Source organism: Chionomys nivalis, chromosome 6 (assembly GCF_950005125.1).
Source record: "Chionomys nivalis chromosome 6, mChiNiv1.1, whole genome shotgun sequence".
NCBI classification, from domain to species: Eukaryota; Metazoa; Chordata; class Mammalia; order Rodentia; family Cricetidae; genus Chionomys; species Chionomys nivalis.
This window is the reverse complement of record NC_080091.1, coordinates 42977542-43000078: the sequence shown is the minus strand read 5'-3', so window position 1 is coordinate 43000078 and position 22537 is coordinate 42977542. Positions and strand designations below refer to the sequence as shown.

Here is a 22537-nt window from a genome sequence, read left to right as displayed (position 1 = left end):
AAGAGGTTTCAACAAGTTCTGTTGAAATTTTTCGCTTGGCACTCCATATCCAGGGAGCAGGCAGGATGGTGGCTCGCTGCCCCTTGTCCCAGTGACCTGGAGGGGTGGCAGTGACAGTAAGGGGACTTTAGGCCTCCAGCTGATGAGCGAGTGTTCAGATGATGGCAGGAAGCATCAATCATACACTAACAACGGCTGCCGGTGATGGCTCACCTTAGCTGTTAACTTGACTAGGTCTGGAATCAACCAGGAGACAGGAGCTGGGCACAACCCCGAGGAATTTTCTTGATCAGGTCATTTTATGGGAAGACCCACACTTAGTGTGGTTGGTAACTTCCAGTGGCAGCCCAGATAAAAAGAGATTGGATGGGGGAAGCCTCCCTCTCTGCCTTCTCGTTGGTGAGTTCATCTGCTATGCTTCAAAGCTCACTCACTCATCCTTCGCACTCCACTGTCACTGAAGCCCAGCTTCTTCTGCCTTCTAAGGTGAGCTGAGCACCAGGGGCTCTCCAGGGATCCTCCAGGTCTTAGAGCCATTTTGGAGCTACTGTGGGTGGGGGATTCACTGGTTTCTCTGCCTCTCCTGTGTGAAAATGGCTGTAGTTGGACCAGCTAGACAAGTGATTCTCAACCTGTGGGTCGCAAACAACCTGTCTGGGGAGTGGGGGTGAGCAGAGTCGGCGATGCCGTGGAAGAGTCAAGGGAGTTAACTTTTCTGATGAAATATTAATAAGAAACCCCTAAGGAGAGAGCGTGGGAAAGTCTGTGCTCTAAGGAAGACAACTAAAGTCCCATGTGGAGCTGCTGAAGAGCACTGGGGTCAGGGAGGACACTCAGGAGCTGAGGTCAGGACAATGATCAGTGGGCTGGGAAGCGATAGTAAGGACACACTATCAGCCACACACACCACCAGCTCAACTCAAGGCCTGGCGGTTTTGCTAACAATGTTACATCTTCACAGGCTCTCTGTAAAACCATGTGTCCGAGAACTCTCATTTCACGGCTGGCCATCTGTTACCACTCTTGTTAGTTAACACAAGCTCTTTACATAGCAGGCCACTTGTCTTTTCTATACACTATCAATACTTCAAGTTTCTCACTTGGCTTTCCTGCTGTTGTTTTTAAAAGTAAAATTTCCAACTGTTTATAGTCAAATTCCCCAGATTATGACTCATAGTAACTTTTTAAATATATTACTTTATCTATTCACATTTGATCTCATTAGAACATCTACCCCTGCCGTTCTTTCAAGAGATCCAGTCATTTTGGCTCTAAATCCACGCAGGACAGCCTCTTCCTCCCATTTCAGAAAACAACCACTTTCCTGCACGGACACACACACACCTAAGTTCTCTGTCTCCCCGGAAGGACTGCTGGCAATGGCCTCTGAATGACTGTGACCATGGGTAGAACTCTCTCTGTGTGTCTTCATGGGCCTGGGTGCCTTCCCAGAGAGCGCCACCTGCCATCCTGGTGCCTGCTAATCAGCAGTGCTCCACACATGGGCAGCAGGTGAGTGTGGAGGAATCTGAGACCTGCAGCTCATGTCTGGCACTATGGGACGCTCAGAGACTCTCCTCACCAGGGGGGCAAACAATGATAGGGATATAGGCAGTAAACTAAGAAGAAATTTCTTAAGGCCCTGTTTTCCTTTACTGGTTTGTTAGCTTGAGGTGGAAAATTAAAGAGGTAGCAGGGTAGTTTCCCCATGCCCGGAGAAGCCAGCCACACAGCAAGCTAACACACGCTGTTGTTCTGTCTGACAGATCCTCCAGCCACCAGTACAACCCTGTTGCCTCTTCACGTGCCCAGGTTAGACCTGCTGAACACACCCACTACTAAGGTCCAGCCTCACTGGCATGGATCGCCCCTCAGGACACCTGGAGTTATGTCCAGCGTACAGTCAGCATCGGTTTAAGCTTGAAGTAATCTGTGCACAGCGGACTCCAGTCCTCAAGAATGCTGCCCTGGGCCTCCCATATGGGTCTAGTACCATAGCCGCTCCTCTGGAGAGCTGAGCCAGATACTGTAGCAATGATCATTCTCACTGATCCCAGAACACTGGCAGGTTGATGTTACACTCTTGCTACATAGAAACAACACCAGTAACAGGTGCTGATGTCCAGCGAGACTTAAAGAAACACAGAACTCTGCGCAGACTCACCCTGGATAGACGCCCATGATATGGTTCTCATTTGCTGTCTAGGGAAGGTGAGCCCCGGGCAGGCTAGAACATGGAAGGTCACACCCAGGCAGGATTCAAAGTGGTTTCAAAGCCTGCTATGCCTACAATACTGTGGAGTCTCGCATTCATATGCCTGGTGTCTCCACTGCACAGAGTTCCTCGAAAGGGTCCCAGAGGGTCCCTGGTGAGGAAGCCTGCATCCTGAACAGGCACCTCTCCCTTCTTCCCAAAGACAGTGTGTGGGTGAGAGACAGCCCGAGACCTGGAGAAGCCCCCTTTCCATCCTTGGGGGAGGACTGGGCCTTGGAGGAGTGGCATATCCATTAAGACAATGTTCTCCATCACAATCATGAGGCCACCTGCCACCTCCTCAGCTGACTGGCAATCATCACTGGTGACAATCATCTCAATCAAGGGATACTTACTGACTGATTGTCACCAACTGGGTGAGGAAGGAAATGGAACACAGAATGAACCAGATCAGGTTACTCCTTTTGGGAGCTCTCAGACCAACCAAGAAAATGATCGTCTACATCTTTGTCCATTTAACTGGGCTGCAGGCTTGCTAAAAACTGGACTCAGCTTTCTTTCCATCTCTTCTGCTGAGGGCCTTGGCCCCTAAGTTGTGCTGAGTCTCAACACATAGCTGTGGGGTGGGATCAAAGGCTATACTGCCGTCTGCTAGACCTGCAAGCAAGAGTTAGCATGCCTAGCTTTGTTTCCTACTATTCTCTAAAGGCTAGATTGTGAGCTGGGCCTCAGCCAGCATCAGGGGAACTGATGTCTGGGAGGGAACCCATCATTCTCTTAGCATGTTGTCCAGTGTGGTCTCTGTTGAACATCTGCCTCCTCTTGGAGCCAGAAATTGGTGTGAGCCAGGCAGAGGGAATCTGTGTGACACTCAGCCTCTATGGAGCATGCACAGATGCTCCTATGACTCATTGCTAGGGAGTCCCCTGGGAGAGGACCTGAAGGTCATGGAGGACTTTCTCCAGACTTCCTCTTTTGTCTGTCTCCTTTGCTAACTTTGCTGTGTGGCAGTATAAGTCACTCTCTTTGCTATGACAAAACACCTAATAAAAGCAACCTAAGGGAGGAAAGGTTTCCTCCAGGTTACAGTCAGTCAAGGCAGGGAAGACACAGCAGGAGCGCGAGGCAGCTGGTCTCAGCACATCCGGTCAGGAAGCAGAGAATGATGAGCACAGCTGTCTGGCTTGCTTTCTCCTTTTCATCTAGTATAGGCCCCCAGCCATATTCAGGGTGGGTCTTCCCTCCTCTCTCCTGGAGAAGGCTGGCCAACCTACAGAGTGAGACACACTTGTTAGACACAGGGGAATGAGTGTGTGTTCTAGGAAGAACCTCTCTGCCCACCAAAAAATGAAACAGATTCCTGACGAACAGCAGAAGCAGGGAGACCACCTGCAGAGCCAGTGTCCAGGTACAGTCTGGGAAGACAAACTGTCCCCAGCAGCTGAGCCAGGTGGCCACCCTGGGGACAGGAAAGAATATGATGACTGTTGCGGGAAATGTTATCATGCTGTGTAACACTGTCTCTGCTTTCCCTCACCTGCCTAAGGCCCCTTCTGATTGACTTAATGAAGAGCTGCATGATGAACAGCTAGGCAGGAGAGAATCAGCAGGACTTTCTGGGAGAGAGAGGAACTCAGGAAAAGAACAGAGAGACAGGGATTCACCAGCCAGACTGGCAGGAAGTGGGAGGTGCAGTAGTGAGCAGCACTAACAAGCCATGCTGCAAAATGTAGATTAATATACACGGGTTAATTTAAGTTTTAAGAGCTAGTTTGGAACAAGCCTAAGCTAAGGCCAAGCTTTCATAATTAATAAAAAGTCTCCGTGTCATTATTCAGGAGCTGGCAGTCCAAAGAATGACCTGCTGCAGATGACCAGCAGCACGGGTGGGCAGTGGTATTTCAGTCTGCCAGGTAATAAATAGATAGCAAGTATATCCTGCTCGGGTGGAGAGAGTACTGCTTATTTTTCTTGTTTCTGTGACCAAACACCTGACAAGAACCTAAGGAGTGGTTTGTTTCAGCCCACAGTTCAGGGTACAGTCCCTCATGGTGGGGAAGGCATGGATGGCCTCAGGAGGTGAGATGGCCAGTCACATTCTATCCACAGTCAGGGAACAGAGAGAAGACCACTGGGGCTCAGCAGCTTCCTCCTTTATATTCTGCTCCAAACCCCAGTCCAGGGGACGGTGCCCACATTTAAAGTGGATTTGTTTTCTCGCCTCAGTGAACACAATCTAGAAACTTCCTCACAGACATGCCCAGAGGTTTGTTTCTGTGGCAAAGTAAGAAATTTCCTCACGGGTTCATGGTTTTGAGCGTTTAGTCCCCAATTGGTAGTACTGTTAGGGGATGTTATGGAACCGTTAGGAGGTGTGGCCTTCTTGTGGAAGCACATAGTGGGCTGAGCTACGAGAGTTCATAGCCTGTCTGTACTTGTTTTGTGTTTGTGATTAAGGATTTTATCTTTCAGTTTCCTGGTTCTACAGCCATGCCTTCCTGTCATAATGGACTCTCCTCCCTCTGGAACAGTAAGGCCAAAGGAATTCTTCCTTTTATATGCTACCATGGTCACAGTGTTTTATTGCAGAAACTGATTCTGTTTCCATGGTGATTCTAAGTCCCATCAGGGTGGTACTCAAGATCAACCATCACAGAAGGTCATCAAGAGAACCAGTCTCCGAACCAGCCTAAGACAATGTAGATCAGGGATGTCAAAGCCAGTGGCCGGCACCTCCCTCTGGCTCTTAAGGTCAGGCCACACAGTGGTGACACAGCACAGGCCTCGGGGTGCATGAACACAGGATGGAACTGAACATCATCTTACCGTTATCCTTTCTTCCACTGTGATGGTAAAGTGGGCTCTTAGCTGGGTTCTGTTCTGGGAAAGAGAAAGGAAATGCTTTAGTCACATGGAATCTGACCCACAAGGAACATTTGGCACTATGTCCAACCCACACACTTGACTTCAGTAGTGACTGGCCCCCGGCTGCTGGGTAAGGCAGGGTTTGTCCAAATCCTAAAGCCTCTCCAGGAAACAGTGAAGCTAGGCTTCTCTACTGGAGACCATAGAAACCAGAACCCCATGTCCCAAGGGCTAAGAAGGGGCACAGCTCTCTGTGGTAAACTGCATGTGGCGGGGCTGCCTGTCTGAACTTAGGCAAGGTGTTTACTTCCATGGGCCTCAGCTGTCTCATCTATGAAATGGAAGCCATGTTGAACTCAAGGGTGGCTGAAGAATGAGACTAATTAATGTGGAACATGGAAGAGAAGGGAGGGGGAGGAGGCTTTTAGCAGGGAAGCTGCCCTTGTCAGCAGGTGACGTCACCTAGGGAAGGGAGAAAGCAAAGGGGGCAGAAGGAAGGAAGGTAGGTTGAAGAGAGGAAGGGAGAGGGAGAAAAGGAAGAAGAAAGGTAGGGGAAGGAAGGAAGGGAAGAAGAGGGGGAGAGAAAATAGAAAAGAAAGAGGGGAAGGAGATAGGGAGGGAAGCAAGGGTTGTGCCTATGCTCTTGGGGTCAGGATTTCCAAGCACCCATGCAGGGCAATGGCAGGTCCCCAGTGAGAGCGACGGGTTACCTGTGATGGGCTCTGAAAGATGAGCAGGGCTGGAAGGTCCAGGCTCTCTCCGGTTCCAAGAACTGTGGGGTCCAGCGAGGCCATGTAGCTCACGGAGTAGCACTCTCCCACTGCTCAGAGAGAAGTGTAGATCAAGAAGGGGCTGGCCTCCTCACCCCTAGATAACCCCACCCCTGGCCCCTGCAACCCTGAACCTGCCACAGCCATTCCCCCATCCAGGCCCTCAGCAAGAAGCATCTGGATTTCATTCATCACAGGGGATTCTGGGAGTGGTTCATGGGGGAGAGTAAGTTAGAATTTCTAAGTCTCCCAGTCACAAGCAGGCACACCCCGCTGGAAACAGGGCTGGTCTCCTGGCCTCTTTATCCCTCTGTAGCACACTCATCCGGGTTCTCACAGGAGCTCTGCCCACAGAAACTAGGACCCTCAGCTCCCACAGGGGTCCACTCCAGCAGCTGGGTAAGACAGAGCAGATATGTGTACGTTAGAGATGGCAAGACCACTGTGTAGAAAGCAGGGGAGAGGAGCATGGAGCCTGGAAATCAGTTTGTCTCGAAAAATCCATGTGTCCACTTTGTTTTCTTACAAGGACAAAAGTTAAGGTGCCCCCCTCCCCCCCCCAAAAAAAGCCAGGTGGTGGTGGCGCACGCCTTTAATCCCAGGACTTGGGAAGTAGAAGCAGGCGGATCTCTGTGAGTTTGAAGCCAGCCTGGTCTACAAGAGCTAGTTCCAGGACAGGCTCCAAAACCACAGAGAAACCCTGAGGTTTAACATAAAGAACCCACTCTACTCTATGGTTCCCGGGAGACATCGTGACTTGTGGGGACTGGATAAAAGCCACTTTGCTCTCAGTCCTCCATCTTACACCTTTTTTTTTTTTTAATAAAAGGGGGCTGCTAATGGGGTCAGGGGTCAGAGATGCAGGAAACTTGAGTCTGATTGGCCATTTGATTTTTAGATTCATTCACTGGGTGAGGAGCTGCCTGTCTCCCAATTTGAGAGCCAGCATTGTGTGACGGTGTGGTAGACTCAGAAACAGGTCACTTGGACTGTGTCTTCAGGAAACTCAGTCTCCTGGACAGAGCGAAGGCTTAACATAAACTGGGGCAAAGGGCACCAAAAATCAAAAGAGGACATGGTGCCCACCAACCCAGGGCACTTCCCACAGGCCTGGCTGGGCTGTGTTGATGCATCCCTACATCACTACAACCTGGACCTCACCCAGTGGGTGGCATCATGCTTGGTATAGGCAAGGAGACGTGTGCCCCATGTGGTGGAGCAGAATGTAGTGGGTGAGGTATGACATCAGCAGGGATATTCAAGAGATAGGTCCCTGTGGACGCTTGGAGGAGAGGGAGAATCAGGTGGGACTTCCTGGGATAGGCAACACTAAGACCGCTCCTCAGGGAATAGAGATGTGTATGTTCTGAGTGGGACAGAGGAACCTCTCAGCACTGTCTGAGGAATGGGGTTGGAAGGGACATGATTCAGCAGGAGCGAGAGCCATGAAAGACACTAGAAAGCAAGGGGTAGGCAGTGAGACCCACAGCTGGGAAAGATAATGAAAGGGAACCGAAAGGTAACGCCAGGCCCCGACTAGGCCAAGGACCACGTCACAGAACCTCACTCATCCCACTACTGCCACGCTCTGAGGCACCAAGGTGCACAGGGTCTCAATTTCCAGGTTGTTCACAGGCTTTCTAGAAGGGTAAGGAGAGCAATGCTGAGCAGTGTGGACCCCACATCAGAAGTGGTTGTGGGCAGGTGAAGGGCTGAAGGGTGTAGCAGGCACCCAGACTGATGAGCGTCAGATTGCCTGCTTCTTCTCAGCATGGCTGCTGCCTGTGGCCTTGGGCAAACTCCCGCCTATTCCAGCTTTTGTTTCTTCATTTGTGCCTCGGATGTTCACCAACAAGAAAGGTGTCCCAAACCTCCTGGGAGAAAGGGTGGCTCTGAAGTTACAGTCACAGAAACAGACTAAAGATTTGTTTAGTTATGTATTTTGGAGATCAGACCTCTGTCTGATGTGGGGTTAGTGAAGATCTTTTCCCATTCTGTAGGCTGTCGTTTTGTCTTGTTGACCATGTCCTTTGCTTTACAGAAGCTTCTCAATTTCAGGAGGTCCCATTTATTAATAGTTTCTCTCAGTGTCTGTGCTGCTGAGGTTATATTTAGGAAGTGTTCTCCTGTGCCAATGTGTTCAAGTGCACTTCCCACTTTCTCTTCTATGAGGTTCAGTGTGGTTGGTTTTATGTTGAGGTCTTTGATCCATTTGGACTTGAGTTTTGTGCATGGTGATAGACAATGATCTATTTTCATTCTTCTACATGTTGATATCAGTTATGCCAGCATCATTTTTTGAATATGTTCTTTTTTTCATTTGATATTTTTTTGCTTCTTTTGTCAAAAATCAATTATTTGTAGGTGTGTGGATTGATATCTGGATCTTCAATTCAATTCCTCCTGTCTGTTTTTATGCCAATATCAGGCTGTTTTCATTACTGTAACTCTATAGTAGAGACTGAACTCAGGGATTGTGATGCCTCCAGAAGTTCCTTTATTGTACAGGATTGTTTTGGCTATTCTGGGTTTTTTGCTTTTCCATATGAAGTTGAGTACTGTTCTTTCAATGTCTGTGAAGAATTTTGCTGAGATTTTGATGGGCATTGCATTGAATCTGTAGATTGCTTTTGGTAAGATTGCCATTTTTACTACGTTAATGCTAACTACACAAGAGCATGGGAAATCTTTTCATTTTCTGATGTCTTTTTCAATTTCTTTCTTCAAAGATTTAAAGTTCTTATCATACAGGTCTTCCACTTATTTGGTTAGAGTTACTCCAAGGTATTTTATATTATTTGTGGCTATTGTGAATGCTGATGTTTCTCTGATTTTTTTTTTTTTTTTGGTTTTTCGAGACAGGGTTTCTCTATGGTTTTGGAGCCTGTCCTGGAACTAGCTCTTGTAGACCAGGCTGGTCTCGAACTCACAGAGATCCGCCTGCCTCTGCCTCCCAAGTGCTGGGATTAAAAGCGTGCGCCACCACTGCCCGGCTGTTTCTCTGATTTTGTTCTCAGGCCATTTATCATCTGTATAAAGGAGGGCTACTGAATTTTAAGTTAATATTGTATCCTGTCAAAGAAACTGGCCATCAAAAGAACCAATAATCCAATTAAAAAAAAATGGGGTATAGACCTAAACAGAGAACTCTAAACAGAAGAATCTAAAATGGCTGAAAGATACTTAAGAAAATGCTCAACATATTTAGCCATCAGAGAAATGCAAAAATCAAACAACTCTGAGATTTCATCTTACACCTGTAAGAATGGCCAAGATCAAGAACACTGATGACAACTTATGCTGGAGAGGATGCGGGGAAAAGGGAACACTTCTGCATTGCTGGTGGGAATGCAAGCTGGTAGAGCCACTTTGGAAATCAGTATGGCAATTTCTCAGAAAATTAGGAAACAACCTACCTCAATACCCAGCAATACCACTTTTGTATATATCCAAAGGATGCTCAGTCATACCACGAGGACATGTGCTCAATTATGTTCATAACGTAATTATTAGTAATAGCCAGAACCTGGAAACAACCTAAATGCACCTCAAACGAAGAACGGATAAAAAAAAATGTGGTACATTTACACAATGAAGTACTATACTGCAGAAAAAAAAATGATGACATCTTGAAATTTGCAGGCAAATGGATGGAGTTAGAAAACATCATATTGAGTGAGGTAACCCAGACCCAGAAAGACAAATATCATATGTACTCACTCATAACTGGTTTTTAAACATAAAGCAAAGAAAACCAGCCTACAATTCATAATCCCAGAGAACCTAGACAACAAAGAGGGCCCTAAGAGAGACCTACATGGATCTAATCTACATGGGAAGTAGAAAAAGGCAAGAGCTCTTGAGAAAATTGGGAGTGTGGGGATCATGGGAGACAGTTGAAGAGGAAGGGATAGGAAGGGAGCTAAGCAGAAAAAAAATATAGCTCAACAAAAACAAGAAACAAATAAAAAATTTCCTTAGTTAAATGGGGATAGTTCACCTGAGGAGGAAGTCAGCAGACCACACTACCAGCTGCACTTTGCCTCTGAATTGTCCCCATGTACTGAAGGCCTGCTCCCCACTCCCAGATCTGTGGCATTACTAGCAGGGGAAGGTGAACTGTTCAAACCTTCCAGACCACATGGTACACCTTCAGAAGGGATCATGGGATTCCATTTGTTGCCTTCTTTCTTCCAGTTTCACACCATGAGATAAACCGCTCTACGTCATCACAGACTGCTGTTATGTATGTCACCACAGGCCCAAAGCAACGAGACCTGGCACATCCAGGACCAGGAGGCAAAGTGAACTTTCCCCCTTTATAAGGTGCTTAGCTCAGATTCCATTACAATAATGGAAATACAGTAACACACCAATAAACAGCATGCTTACACACGAGGGCCATGTCTAAGTATTTCATGATCAATCTTCTGAGACTGATGACAAGTCACCTTTGCCTTTGTCTAGCATAGCTCAAAAATATCTGTCCATCTTCCTGACCAGCAGTAACTCTGGTCAACAGAGTGGGGGATTACTATAAACTACATGTGTGTCATTGATTCACTATAAAGTACATGTGTGTCACTGACTCACTATAAACTACATGTGTGTCACTGACTCACTATAAAGTACATGTGTGTCACTGACTCACTATAAAGTACATGTGTGCCACTGACTCACTATAAAGTACATGTGTGTCATTGATTCACTATAAAGTACATGTGTGTTACTGACTTGCTATAAACTACATGTGTGTCACTGACTATAAAGTACATGTGTGTCACTGACTCGCTATAAACTACATGTGTGTCACTAACTCGCTATAAACTACATGTGTATCATTGACTCACTATAATTCACAACTCTACCATTGTATCCAACTAATGCTGATTAATAAAACTGGGACTGTATTTTAAAAATACCGGCACTTCTTCCCCAACCCCACCTCTGTCTAAAGCAAGCAGGAAACCCATGGATTTAGTGGCAGACATTGGGGGTTTCAGAGACTCCTGGCTTGTCATGAGAGGCCAGTTCTGTTGTGAACCTCCCGAAAGGAACACAAAGGCATTCTAACACTTATCCCATGGTGGCCTGAAGCATCTGTGGTTACCTTGCAGAGACTGCTTTCTGAACGTCTGGACTCCTCCCTGAGTCTTATTTCCAGGGGACTCCTTCACAGTGAGGCTGGTGATCTGGTCCAGCACAAACAGATCCGAAAGGTTGGCAGACACAGGCGTCCTGGTGTTGTTCACTGACAGCTGCACATGTATGGTCTGTGGTTCGCTCTGCCCGGACACCTAGGACAGAAGGAAAGTGAGTGGGGGCAGGGCCTGTCGGCCTGGCTTCCTGCAATGAGCCACGAGCCCGAGCTTCAGGGCTCCTGACTCTATCAGGCTCCACCTGTTGTGAGAGTTGGGTCAAGGGGTTGACCCTCACTTGTCAAGCTATGACTTAGGGACCATTTCAGAGAAAGCAGGGCCCTAAGATGCAGTGAACTCATTCCCATAGAAAAATCTCCTGAGTACAGAATCTAGTCAGAACGGGGTCACTGTGACACTCGGTGTTCCAAAAAAGAGAGAATGATGGCTCTGCCTGAGCCACTGAAGATGCAGCCCTGACCCCAGTCAGATCTCTGAGGGACATTTGCCTCCCAGTGGGTCCCCTCTTCCTGGCTGGTCTTCTCTACCCAGGTTCTGAATCACCGTATGTGCAGATTGCTATGTTTGAATCTGGAGCCTCCCCTGCAGGCCTGGATGTTAAAGGCCTGCCCCCCTACCCCAGTTCATAGCATTGTTACACAGTAATATCACCTAGGCTAGGGAGATGGCTGAGTGGGTCAAACATTAGATGTGCAAGCGTGAAGGCCAGATTTTGAATCCTCAGAACCCATGTAAGATGCCAAGAAGAGACCAGATCCCTGGAGTAAGCTGGTTAGCTAGACTAGCTGCCCTGGTGAGCTCTGATTCAAATGTGATGCTCTCTCAACAGACAAGGTGGAGCGTGATTAATGACGGGTCCTGACATCTCCCTCTGGCTTCCACATGCATGTGCAAACCCTACCCCCACACACACCGTTCACAGGCACACAAGCACTCACCAGGAAGAAGGAGGACAGGTGGGGAGCACTATCAACCTTAAGCTGCACAGCCTGGTGGGAGATTTCAGATCACTAATGGGGGACAAGGCCTGGAAGGGGGGATTTCAGGATCAGAGTGTCTTTCTCTTTCCCCTTTCACTTTCTGGCCACCATGAGGTGACCAGGCCTCTCCTGACAAGGCTCCAGCTGTGACACACTGACAAGCCAAAGCAATAGAACCAACCAGTGGCAGACTGGAATATTCAGAGTTGTGGGGAGAAAAAATGGTTTTTCTCTTTATAAGATGATAGTCTCAAGCATCCTGTTACAGAAATTTCGCGCCTAGATGAGAGCCCTGAGGATAGCCATGATTCGCAGCTGGACCAGGATGTCCCTGACCAGCCACTGGAGAACTGGCTCTCTCTGCAGGCTCTGCTGGGTGAGATGAGCCCACACCCGGGAGCTCAGTCCTGCTCCACTATGGCTGGCTCCCTCCCTGCCTCTGCCACATTCACCTCGTTGTCCCCCAGCTCTGCTCTCCACATTCCACAGTAATGAACTGTAAATGTGAGCACTGTCCTCCTGGGTCCTGTGAGCCCTTACAATGTCCACTGCAGCTAAGAGTGGAGCTGGGAGCCCAACACAAGGATGATAATGGCCACCACCCCATACTGTTGAGAAGATCAAACAGCTAGAGAGCAGTAGACACATTTAAAAACTTTTTTTTAACTGAGGGGAGGAGCACACACATTTCTCAGGTACACATGGATGTCAGAGGACAACTTGCAGGAGTTGGTTCAGTCCTTTCTACTTGTGGGGTCCCTGATGTGGGATTCCCCTCTGTATGCTGTGAATATATTTTATTAACATTGGTTAATAAAGAAGCAGCTTTGGCCTATGGCAGGGAGGAATAAAGACAGGTGGGAAAGTTGAACAGAGATATATAGAGAGAGTAGGTGGAGTCAAGGAAACACCATGTAGCTGCCGAAAGAGGAAGATGCTGGAACCTTATTGGCCACAACCTCATGCTGATACATAGAGTAATAGAAATGGGTTAATTAAAGACATAAGAGCTAGCTGGAAATACGCCTGAGCCATCGGCCACAGTGTTGTAATTAATATAGTTTTTGTGTGATTATTTGGGTCTGGGTGGATGGGAAATGAATGAGCGGTCTGTTTACAGGCCCCAGATGTCAAACGTAGGTGACCATGCTGGGCCGTGAGCACCCTTACCTGCTGAGCCAGCCATCTTGCTGGCCAGTAGGCAGATTTTTAAATCCATCATGTACCATATCAGTGTTCATGTGGGATAAACACTTTCATCCCTTCTATAAATGACCACTAAGTTTTTACTAACAATGACCTATAATGAAATAGCCCCAGCAAACCCAGTGAGGCCAATGAGCTCAGATCTCTTGTTCTCTTCATTGACAGGGTCTCAGAGCGAACACACAGACCCACTCTTGGCTAGTTCCTAAATACACGACGACTTTGGAGATTTGGGGAGAATCCAGTTATCTTCAGCCCTGGAAACTTACCAGTGAGCATTTCTGAAATATCACTCCATTCTCAGAGGGTCCTTGGGCTTCTCTTGAAACATCTCTGTACTACAATAAAACACAAAACTCATTAGAAAGTGAGAAAAACCTCATGTTCCAAGTGTCTGGTGTGAATGTAAGATGAAAGCTCTCTAAAGGACACCATGGGGATCATTTCTGCTGACCCCCATTTTCAGCAACTTGAATATTTCATTTAAAGAGTGTTAAAGGATCGTGAATCCAAGCCTCTGAGAAAGGAGACATCACAAGGTAAATTACAGCTCATTCCTGGTCTGCGCCAGATCCAGCCAGTTCTCCGACTGGAAGACAAATTCTAGGCTATGGAGTCTGGGGAGCTGTGTTCTAGGTATGACCATTTATTCACTGTACATCCTTGGACAAGTCATTCAGTCTCTCCAAGCCTCAAATCCCTCTCTAAAAACAGACCACCTCAAAACTTCCTGGAAGCTTGCTTAGGAGAAATGAGCAGAGAAATCTGGTCCCAGCTGAGTCTAGTTGAAATCATGTACTCCACTGGGCCCTAGAAAGTTCCAGCTCTTCTCACCATGTGGTAATGGTGCTGCTGCTGGTTGTGCTGGTGGTGGTGATGGTGGTACTAGTGATGGCAGTGGTGATGGTGGTGGTGGTGATGACGTACAGCAACACTGAATGGATCCCCTCAGTGTGCCAGGTCCTGTGCCACACATACCAAGTGATGACCCGGGCAGACCTCACACTAACCCTCTCTTCTATCCACATTGAGCTCCTAGACCTCAGATTTTATAGGTCCTTTGTGCCTGCTAGTGAGCCTGACTTGTGCCACACTCTCTGCTTATTGGTGGCTATGCACTGGAGCAGGAGGGCACATACCAGAGCCCAAGGCAGGGTCTTGTTCTGGTAGCTGCCAGAAGGTGAGTTTCTGAATCCTTATATGCTACTGTAACAAAATGCCTGGGTCCAGGTGACTTATCAAGAAGGAGCCAGTACAAGATGCTGCAATGAATCCCTGATAGCTTCAGTGTGGATTTTACTGGGTGACAGGTATTGACTGGGCTATCATGAGCTCAAAGATGAGGTGCAGGGAATGCTGGGATGGAGACTTCTTGGTCATGACTCAAGTAGCCACAATCAAAAGTTGAGATATAACTCTTTGCCACTTTAAAATATGGAGGGCCTTTCCTCCAGTTCACATTACCTTCTTCCTTTCTGTCTAGGACTTGATCAGGACAGACTTCCCCACCCATGTGTTATTCATTCTCCAGTGCCACATGGCACTCAAGTTCCCAGGAAAAAAGGCCAGCCTCTGCCAAGGGTTCTACAGAGCTGACTGATCCACCTGCAGGTCCCTGATTGTGGAGAGTTGGAATAGTGCAGGTCCATACAAATGATCTGGGGCCATTCATCCTCCCACCTCTATCTGACCTAGCATCCTCTGACTACAGATAAAACCTTCTGTTTTTTGTTTGTTTGTTTGTTTTTGTTTTGTTTTTTTGTTTTTTGGAGATAGGGTTTCTCTGTAGCTTTGGAGCCTGTCCTAGAACTAGCTCTTGTAGACCAGACTGGCCTCAAACTCACAGATCCGCCTGCCTCTGCCTCCCGAGTGCTGGGATTAAAGGCATGCGCCACCACTATCCGGCTGATAAAACCTTCTGGAATGTACTAGCCTAGCAAATCTCTAGCTTTCATCAACCCAACACTAAGAATGTCCTCAGACAGCGTGTGGGTCTCCCTCTGTGCTATAACCTGCAGTCACAGGTTCCCAGTAATGCATTTGAAAACCATCTTGATTTAGAACTTTCTTTTGTTCTGTTAACTACAGTAACATCATAAAGCCATTTTTACACAGGACATAATACTTGGGGACAACCTGAAATCAAATCCATTCATGCTGCCCACTTACTCAGAACAGCAAGGCCTCACCAGGAAGCTCCTCTCCCCTCTGCATTCCACGTGAGTCTCTGCCCTCTGCCCACCTAGCAGCCCCTCAAAACTCTTTCCTGATACCCGTGGACAGTGCCTGCTACATCAACCCCCATTCAAACTGCCTGTTTTGTCTGTATCCACAGCACCAACAGCCACACCAAACAGCTACAACCACCACTATGCACTTTCTCCAGCTGAGAAAACTCATGTCCCTCCAGAATGGGGACAGATCTTGGTATGTCTTATTTTCATGACTTGTGACCCAGGCATCAGGGACAGCTCCAAGCACCTCCTGGGCATCCTTAATAAATGGTAGACTTAAAACATGGCTCCCACATCAACCCCACACTTTCTTCTTATCTCCCACTTTTTGTCAAAGGATCTTTACATAGAATGGTTGAACTCAATAGAGCTGTCCCAGCCACCTCCAGCCACGGGGGCCCTTTCAACAGCCATGCGAACATAGTAGCCAATGCACCCAGGTAGCTGAGCAACAGCAAAGGGCAAATGTCCATTTAGTCCTGAGCCTTTATGATCAGGTCCACAAAGCACTTCCCTATGGGACTAAGCCCATATGTGAGCAAAAGCTTGGGGTACCAGGTCTATTGTGCATGATCCTTGCAGTCACCATGACTTCAGTTTCCTCATCTAGAGAGAGGGCAAATCACACTGTCCATGTCATACTTTGAAGAACTAAACTGGGCAATGTACAGAGAGCAGCTAACACAGTACATTCAGTGACCCAGAGAGTGGACTGCCCCATCACTGTGGCTGCTGTGCCATCACCATCATCATTTCTACAAAATTCTTGAGCAAACTAAATATCACCACCTTGCAACCAGAGAAAGTTGCACTGAGTGCAGTGCTAGAAACAGCAGTACCGAAACTTGGTGATTGTCAGACCAGGATCCAGATAGGACGTATCAAAGCCATACAACAGATGCCTACAAGTTAGCTGCTCTGAAACACAAATCATCAAATATGCCCTCCTCACGGGACTTGAGAAAAGTGCAAAAGAGACAATAAGAAGAATCACATTTCATAAATGATATGGTTTATATTATACTATTTATATATGTAATTTGTACTCTGCACGTACAATACACTACCTTGATACCTATACTATATAGACAGGATATTAAAAAAAAAGTAGGAGTGGTTTCCTAGTTTCAGTTCTACTGCTGTGATAAAAACCTTGGCAGGAGACCCAAAAAGAGGAACATTGGATGTACTCACTCATATTTGGTTTCTAGCCATAAATAAAGGACATTGAGCCTATAATTCGTGATCCTAGAGAAGCTAAATAAGAAGGTGAACCCAAAGAAAAACATACAGTTATCCTTCTGGATATTAACCTTCATCAGGCGATGAAAGGAGACAGAGACAGAGACCCACATTGGAGCACCAGACTGAAATCCCAAGGTCCAAATCAGGAGCAGAAGGAGAGAGAGCACGAGCAAGGAACTCAGGACCGCGAGGGGTGCACCCACATACTGAGACAATGGGGATGATCTATCGGGAACTCACCAAGGCCAGCTGGCCTGGGTCTGAAAAAGCATAGGATAAAACCAAACTCCCTGAACATAGCGGACAATGAAGACTGCTGAGAAGTCAAGAACAATGACACTGGGTTTTGATCCTACTGCACGTACTGGCTTTGTGGAAGCCTAGGCAGTTTGGATGCTCACCTTACTAGACCTAGAAGGAAGTGGGAAGTCCGAGGAACCCTGACTGCTCTTCAGGCTGATGAGGAAGGGGGACTTGATTGGGGGAGGGGGAGGGAAATGGGAGGCGGTGGTGGGGAGGAGGCAGAAATCTTTAATAAATAAATAAATAAATAAATAAATAAATAAATAAATAAATACCCTGGCAGGGAGCATAAGAGAGGGAAGGGTTGATCTGGTTTACAGTGAATTCTAGGTTACGGTGCATCACTTCGGGGAAAGTCAAGGCAGGACTCCAAGCGGTTAGTCACATCACATCACATGACAGTCAGGAGCATAGAGAAGTGAGATCACTCATGGCCTGCTGCTGCTGCTGCTGCTGCTGCTGCTGCTGCTGCTGCTGCTATAGCTACTGCTGCTGCTGCTATAGCTACTGCTGCTGCTGCTATAGCTACTGCTGCTGCTGCTATAGCTACTGCTGCTGCTGCTGCTATAGCTACTGCTGCTGCTGCTGCTATAGCTACTGCTGCTGCTGCTGCTATAGCTACTGCTGCTGCTGCTATAGCTACTGCTGCTGCTGCTGCTATAGCTACTACTGCTGCTGCTGCTATAGCTACTGATGCTGCTGCTGCTATAGCTACTGATGCTGCTGCTGCTATAGCTACTGATGTTGCTGCTGCTATAGCTACTGCTGCTGCTGCTGCATCCGCTCTCTTCACTATTATGCAACTCGGTGCCCAGCCCACAGACCAGTGCTGCTCACACTCATGTTCACAAATCTTCACACATTAACAACTACGACAATCCCCCTCAGATGCCCCTAGGGCCACCCTGAAGTAGATAATTCCTCAACTGAGACTCACTACCCCTCAGCTGACTCTAAGTTGTGACAAATTGATAGCTAAACTAACCAGTATATGTGGGGAGAGAAGGGACAAAGTAAAGAGATTTCTTTTTGGAGACAGGGGCTCAGGTAGCCGAAGCTGAACTTGAATTCACTATAAACTAAGGACACCGAAAGCAGACTGAGCAAGCCATGATGTGCAAGCCAGCAAGCAGCATCCCTCCACGGCCTCTGCATCAGCTCCTGCCTCTAGGTTCTAGCCCTGCTTGAGTTCCTGTCCTGACTTCTTTCAGTGACAAATTAAGATGTGGAAGCATAAGCCAAATAAACCCTTTCTTCCTTGGGTTGCTTTTGGTCATGATGTTTTTTACCACAGCAATAGTAATTCTAAAATGCAGAGCAACAATAAACAATGAAAATACAGTTTAGCAACAACAAAGATAAAGTGTAGCAGCAACAAAGATACAGTGTGACAACAATCAAGATGTAGGGCAACAACAAAGATAGTATAACAAGACAAAAGATACAGTATATCAACAAAGACAGTCTAATAACAACAAATACAGTGTAACAGCAACAAAGAAAAATAATAACCAAAGATACAGTGTAACAACAAAGATACAGTGTAACTACAACAGCAAAGCTAGAATGTAACAACAATAAAGACACAGAAAAGACTACAACAGACAATGCCTTTCTCACAATGCCAGGCTCACTGACATCTCTTCCTTCCCCTCCCTTCTCTGCCTTAACCTCCCTCTTCCCACTCCTTCTCCCCTTCTCCTTTCTCCCCTCTTCCCTAAGACACACCCAGTGCATTCAGTTTAGCATGCCAGTCAACCTAAACCATTGCTTCATATTTAAGTAAAACCATGAATATGAGGAGTGGGCCTTCTTCTGAGCACACACTTAGCTTAGTTCATCCCCAAACTCTAGGGAACTAGACTGGAGTTGCAGGGGGATAGCGGCTCCCAAACTTGCTGGCTTTGAGATTCTTTACACACAGTTTGAAAGAACTGAAGAGCTTAGGTTCGAATGGATTCCGGTTTTCAGTATTTACTTTATTTCTCCTGCACTACAGAAAGTCTGTATTTAAAAGAGAACAGAATAGTCAAATATCCATTTTTAAAATATGAACAAGAATCCTATAGTCACATAACTAGGAGATTTTATAATTGCTAGCTTTTCCAAATTAAAAGAAAAAATTTTTAACTTTTGTAGTCACCTGTGTCTGAATTAATAGATACATCTGAATTTTCATATCTGCCTCTGTGTGAATTCCCCTCCCCCAATGTCTCATGTTTAGTTTTGGTAACACCATAAAAATAGCCCTGACTCTGTGGACCCCTGGAAAGGTTCAGGAACCCAGGGTTCCTGGAGCCACTCTTAGAACCACTGGCAACCTAACCTTGGTGAGCATCTCTTGTGAAGAGATGAAAGAGGACACCTGCCCCCTAGCTCACGTCCACCCAGGAGGCAGTCAAGTACCACACACCAGGAAGTGAAGGTCTGACCAAGGATGCCTGGCTACTATTGGACCAAAGACAATCAAGTCAAAGAGGACCGGGCCACACCCACCAGGATCCTTCCCATGGAGCCCTTTCTACCTATCCTCCCAAATGTTTCCACTCTGTGGCTTCTCCATCTGAATCTTTCTCCTCCCCTAGTAGCTCCCAGAGGACCTACCTCCCCGTCAAAGTGCCTGCTTAATCAGCAGACAATTAGGAGTTTATCTCTCCAACCCCCTGTACAGAAATTACTCTTAGATGCACATATTGAGGGTAGGAAGTAGACAGAGGGACCAGCGAAAGCTTCTGATATGGGGGCCACAGTGAGAGCACAGGCCAGGGCCACAGCAGCTTTCACAGGCCTTGTTTGTCCTCTGAAAATGGGCCACTTGCACCTCCCCTCCCCGGGAGGAGTAAGGAAAAGGACTTGATGAAAATGGTAGTCACTGGGCTTAAAGCCCAATCCAGGGACTATAGAGTGACAACCTAAGACTGTAAGTGATAGAAAGGGGACAGAATGGCCCTTGGAGTTCTAAGTCACAGCAAGAGTAGCCTTGTGAGAATACTCAGGTCGACAAGTGGAGAGTGGGCAGGTGATGCTAGAGCTGGTGCCAACAGGCCGCACCACTGGCCAGGGTCTCCTGGGAACAGAAGCTGGATTTGCTCCCGGGGCCATGTTGAGGGGAGGGATGCGGGGAAGTGATGAGCACAGATGTGGACAATCCCCCAGGAATCTTCAGGGAGTAGATGAGAGATGCTCTAGCTTCATTTCGGCTGCGGTGATAGACACCCTGACAAAAAGCAGCTTACAAGGGAAAGGGGTTTATTTCTGCTTACGATTCTAAGTTAGAAGCTATTCTTGCCTGAAAGCCAAGAGCTTGAAGCAACTGGTCACATCACAGCCACAGTTAAAGGCAGAGGGGAATAAATGCATGCAGGCTAAGTAGTCAGCTTGCTTTCTCTAATCTTACAGAGGTAAAGGTCCCTGCCCAGGGAATGGCACTATTCTTGATGTGGTCTTCCCACATCAAGATAGCTCTCCACCCCCACTACAGGCCAAATCCACAGTTCAACCTAATCCAAGAAATCTCTCATTTAAACAGCCTTCCCAGGTCATTCTATGTTGTCTCAGGCTGATAAGCAAAGCTGACCAGCAGAAGGTAGGATGTAAATTAAGGCGGATGGGTAAATTAAGGGGAAAGGCAGCCAAGAGCCAGAGGAGATAGGCCGAGCCAAAGGAGTAGCAAAGGTCAGGGAGGAGGTGTGTAAGTTGGTCCAAGCAGAAAGCAGGAGGATTTTGGACCAGTTTGGGGAGAGGGGCTTATGGAGCAATGGGGATTCTGAGCTTTTCCAATTCTGGAACCACGAACAGGGCCAGTGGTTACTCCTCCCAGGGGAGTTGAGGCAGATAAAAACCCAGCCCATCTTCCCAGCTTCCTCACCACACTGCTACCCTTATATACATGAATGAACCTAATGCAGGGTGACTTCCTATGACCTGGTTCCTAGGGACCTGAGAATGGGAGAAATATGAAGTCATTTGCCCTCAGACATGTAACTCCTCGGATGCAGATCTGGGTTAGATCTTCTACAAGCCCAGAGCTACCAAGCCTGAGGCTCCACCAGTACTGGAGTTCCAATTCCATGGTACATACAGAACGCACCCAGAGGCACCACCAGGCAGAGATTCAGCCTCTCCCTTCATATGATCAACAGGGCGGGATTCTTCCAGGGGGTGTTTACAGACCCAGAAGCCCGGCCCCCTTACCTGCGCGCTTGGTTGGGGTCCTGCAGGGCCGGTTCTGGACGGAGACTCCGGGCCCAGTGCCTGGAAGGCAGGAGGGAAAGCACGGGGACCTGCGCCCAGAACCAGGGCTGCGGCCAGGACACCCCCAGCAAGTACCCACGTGACTCGTCCCCGGGCGACCGTGGGACCCGTCGCCCCCATCTGGTGGCTGCAGACCCCACACAGGCCCCGCGGAGTCCCGGAGCTTCCGGACCCCAGGCCCGCCCCGCCACGGAGCATGCTCAGTGAGAGTCGCCTGGAAAGTTTTCTGGAACACTGGCATCTGGAGTTTGGAGCCGCGTGGGAGGGAGCAGCGCAGCGCCTTAGCGCCCCACCCCAAATCACCCGCCATTCTCTTTCCCTGAGGGTGACAAGGGTCCCCACTAACGCCAACTGACTCTCTAGAGACACTGACTGAATTCTCAGTCTCTTCCGCAGCGGGTTTAGAAACCTGAGAGGCATTAGAAAGCCAAGGTTACTTAATAGCGCAGAGAGTGTTATGCCTAATTCCGCGAAGTCCTCCCAAAACCAACTAGGAGACCTAGTCCCCTATGTAAAAGAAAAGAGCCTTTATTTCAAACCTTTATTTCAAAGCCTTTATTGCAAACTCGGTCTTTCCCACTTGTCCAATGTATTGGAATAATCGGAGAGCCCCGAGCTCAGTTAGAGTTGGGTTTTTACAGTAGTAAAGGTGGGGGTGAGGGGTTTCTAAGGTTCAGGGCCCCAGATTTGTCTAGGGGTGTCCTCATGAATGTGCAGGTGATCCTATCTACAACGGTTGGAACATTAGGCATTTCCTTTGGATGATCTGTTATTGTGTGGTGCTCAGGTAATCTCAGTTTGTGGTTCTTCCTGCAACCAGGTATTGTTTTAGGTTAAACTACTGAGACTCAGGCTTCCGTTAAACTTATTGATGGCTGAGTCCTACTCTGGCCGGTGATAATATTTGGAAGTAAAAAACTTCCTTTTGTTTCTATTTAGCTTATCATGTCTGGCTGCTACAGGGAACAACAGAGCAGAGGTGGGGGCAAAGAAAAAAAGGTGGCCCTCACCCCCAATGGGGTCCAATTCAACCCAGCCTGAGCAGAGCACCCGCTTTCTAATCGGGGCTTGGGGAATCTCCCTGGACTTACCCAGCCTCCCCTTCAACAGTGAAGCCATCACTTGGCCAATGTATTCCAAGAGGGAAGAGCTGGGAGGGTAGTCTGTCTTCTGGGCTCTGGTGACTTCCCTTTTCCTGTCACAGGCACTAGGTCTTCTGTGAGCTGTACTGCTGGACAGCTGCTAGGGAGCCCCCTGCACCAGCTTCTCTACACCTCCAGTGAGGCACACACACCATTCTTGAACT

General features: G+C 47.7%; 1 protein-coding gene across 1 annotated transcript in view; it reads right to left on the bottom strand.

The window, feature by feature from the left end:
* Evc2 (EvC ciliary complex subunit 2) overlaps positions 1–21386 on the bottom strand; it is an 81161-nt gene extending 59775 nt beyond the window's left edge. The window contains exons 1-5 of the mRNA XM_057772127.1: positions 21172–21386; positions 13465–13533; positions 10961–11147; positions 5791–5900; positions 5042–5095 (exon numbers count right to left, since the gene is read on the bottom strand). Of these exons, the coding sequence (XP_057628110.1) occupies positions 5042–5095; positions 5791–5900; positions 10961–11147; positions 13465–13533; positions 21172–21351 (600 nt within the window). The 5' untranslated portion in view covers positions 21352–21386. The remainder of the gene's footprint in view (positions 1–5041; positions 5096–5790; positions 5901–10960; positions 11148–13464; positions 13534–21171) is intronic.
* Between the last annotated feature and the right edge of the window lie 1151 nt (positions 21387–22537).